The 2823-nt window shown below is 41.6% G+C and overlaps 1 protein-coding gene across 1 annotated transcript; it reads left to right on the top strand.

Annotated features, from left to right (window-relative positions):
* The first annotated feature begins 559 nt into the window (after positions 1-559).
* LOC138894659 (uncharacterized) lies at positions 560-2509 on the top strand. The gene is made up of 2 exons (XM_070179376.1): positions 560-687; positions 1864-2509. Exons 1-2 carry the CDS (start codon positions 560-562, stop codon positions 2507-2509), a joined length of 774 nt encoding a protein of 257 aa, XP_070035477.1.
* The last annotated feature ends 314 nt before the right edge of the window (positions 2510-2823 follow it).

The raw sequence follows: 2823 nt of genomic DNA, 5'->3' as shown, positions 1-2823 counted from the left end.
CAGTGCTTTCATGATTCCTTGTACAATTAGAAGTGCCGAGTTTGCTAAAGCTCTTTGAGATACTGGGGCAAGTATAAATTTGATCCCCTATTTGGGTTTCAAGACTTCGGGAATTGGGCAAACAATACCCACCTCTATTAGATTGCAAATGGCTGATCGTACCATGAAAAGGCCATTGGGTGTGATTGAAGATGTTTTGGTCAGGGTTGATAAATTCTTTCTCCCAACGGATTTTGTCATTCTAGATAGTGAAGTTGATTATGAAGTGCCAATTATTCTTGGGATACCTTTTCTTGCTACGGGTAAGTCTCTTTGTGATGTTGAAGATGGAAAACTCACTTTCTGGGTTGGTGATGAAAGAGTTGTATTCCATGTGTGTAAGTCTATGCGACAACCAAATAGCAATGAGATGTCTTCTTTTGTGGATTTGATGACCGATGTCATTGTTGATGATACAAGTGCTACAATCAATGTTGGTGATATATTGGAGACCGTCTTGCTCAACTTTAATGATGACGAGATGCATGGCTTCATGGAATGAGTGAATTCTTTGCAAGGAATGGGGTCGTACAACTATGCACCCCAGAAATTGTCATTTGATATTGAAAATAGGAAGACTCTTCCTACAAAGCCTTTTATTGAAGATCCACGTATCTTGGAGTTGAATCCATTGCTGCCACATCTTCGGTATGAATTTCTTGGCCCTCGTTCTACTTTACCGGTTATTCTTTCCTCTTGTTTGACTAACATGCAGGTAGATTCCATATTGACGGTGCTACAAAAGAGAAAGAAGGCTATTGGGTGGACCTTGACAGATATTCGGGGTATAAGCCCCGCCTTTTGCATGCATAAGATCAAGTTGGAAGATGGCACTAAACCATCTATTGAATATCAAAGGAGACTCAATGAGGCCATGCAAGAAGTTGTCAAGAAGGAGATTATCAAGTGGTTGGATGGGTTGTCTACCCAATATCCGATAATTCATGGACTTCTCCGTATCAATGTGTCCCAAAGAAGGGGGCATGATGGTGGTCACCAATGACAAGAATGAATTGATTCCTACAAGAACAGTGACTGGTTGGAGGAATGAATCAACAAAGTCATTAGATTGGCCGGCCGTGCTTTCTATTGCTTTCATGATGGTTACTCGGGGTACAACCAAATTCTCATTGCTCCGGAAGATCAATAGAAAACAACCTTTACATGTCCCTATGGTACTTTTGCTTTCAAGCGGATGCCATTTGGTTTGTGCAATGCACCAGCGACTTTTTAAAGGTGTGTGATGGCTATTTTCACGGACATGGTGGAGGACTACCTTGAAGTTTTCATGGATGACTTCTCGGTGGTTGGAGATTCTTTTGATGATTATCTTTCAAATTTGGACAAAGTGTTGGCTAGATGTGAAGAAATAAATTGGGTGCTCAATTGGGAGAAATACCATTTCATGGTCAAGGAAGGTATTGTCCTTGGCCATAAAATCTCAAGGAATGGAATTAAAGTTGACAAGGCAAATATTGAGGTGATTTCTAAGCTTCCACCCCCAACTTCGGTGAAGGGTGTGCGGAGTTTCTTAGGCCATGCAGGTGTTTAACCATGCGTCATCAAAGATTTCTCTTAGGTGGTGAACCCGTTGTGCAAGCTTCTTGAGAAAGATGCCAAGTTTAATTTCAATGATGATTGCATGAGAGCTTTTGAATTGTTGAAGCTCAAGTTGACAACTACTCCCATCATCACCGCTCCAAATTAAAGTGTGCCTTTTGAATTCATGTGTGATGCAAGTGACGTAGCGGTTGGGGCTGATTTGGGGTAACGTATCGACAAGACTTTTCATCTGGTCCACTATGCTAGTAATACCACGAATAGTGCCCAAGTCAACTACACTGTTACGGAGAAAGAGCTCCTTGCTATTGTGTTTGCAATTGAGAAGTTTCTCACGTACTTGATGGGTGCAAAAGTTATTGCCCACACAGATCATGCAGCGCTTTGTTATCTTATGAACAAAAAGGACTCCAAATCTCGGTTGATGAGATGGGTGCTCTTGTTACAAGAGTTTGATATTGACATCCAAGATAGGAAAGATAGTGAAAACCAAGTGGCGGACCACTTGTCTCCTTTGGAGGAGGAGGGGAGGCAATATGATGGCCTTAAAATCAATGACTCCTTCCCCGATGAGCAACTTTTGGCAATTTCAATGAAGGAGGTGCCATGGTTCGCGGACTTAGAAAAATTTCTTGTGTGTGGAATCATTCCGGATGAGTTCTCCTCAAGCCAAAGGAAGAAGCTCAAAAGGGATTGTCAAGATTATTATTGGTATGAACCATACGTTTTCCGGATTTGTATGGATGGGGTGATTAGGAGGTGTGTACCGAAGGAAGAGAAAAGTGAAATTCGTGGGGCTTGTCATTCTTCGCCATATGGTGGTCATCATGGTAGAGCAAGAACAATTACCAAAGTACTTAGTTGTGGTTACTATTGGCCCACTCATTACAAGGATACTAGTGAGAGTTAGTCAAAAGATGTGATGAATGTCAACGAGTCGGTGGAATCTCAAAGAAAAATGAAATGCCTCTCACAACCATATTGGAGATTAATATTTTCTATGTGTGGGCCATTGACTTCATGGGCCCTTTTGTGAGTTCTTGTGGAAATACCTATATCTTGGTCGCGGTGGATTATGTGTACATATGGGTTGAGGTCGTCGCTTTACCCAACAATGAGGCGAGAAGTGAGTGGATTTCTTGAAGAAGAATATTTTCACAAGGTTTGGTACTCTACATGCATTTAGAAGTGATGGGGGGTCACACTTTTGCAACAAGGCTTTTG

Source organism: Nicotiana tomentosiformis, chromosome 6, assembly GCF_000390325.3.
Source record: "Nicotiana tomentosiformis chromosome 6, ASM39032v3, whole genome shotgun sequence".
NCBI classification, from domain to species: Eukaryota; Viridiplantae; Streptophyta; class Magnoliopsida; order Solanales; family Solanaceae; genus Nicotiana; species Nicotiana tomentosiformis.
Note: the sequence above shows the minus strand (reverse complement) of the source record. Positions and strands in the feature narration are given on the sequence as shown.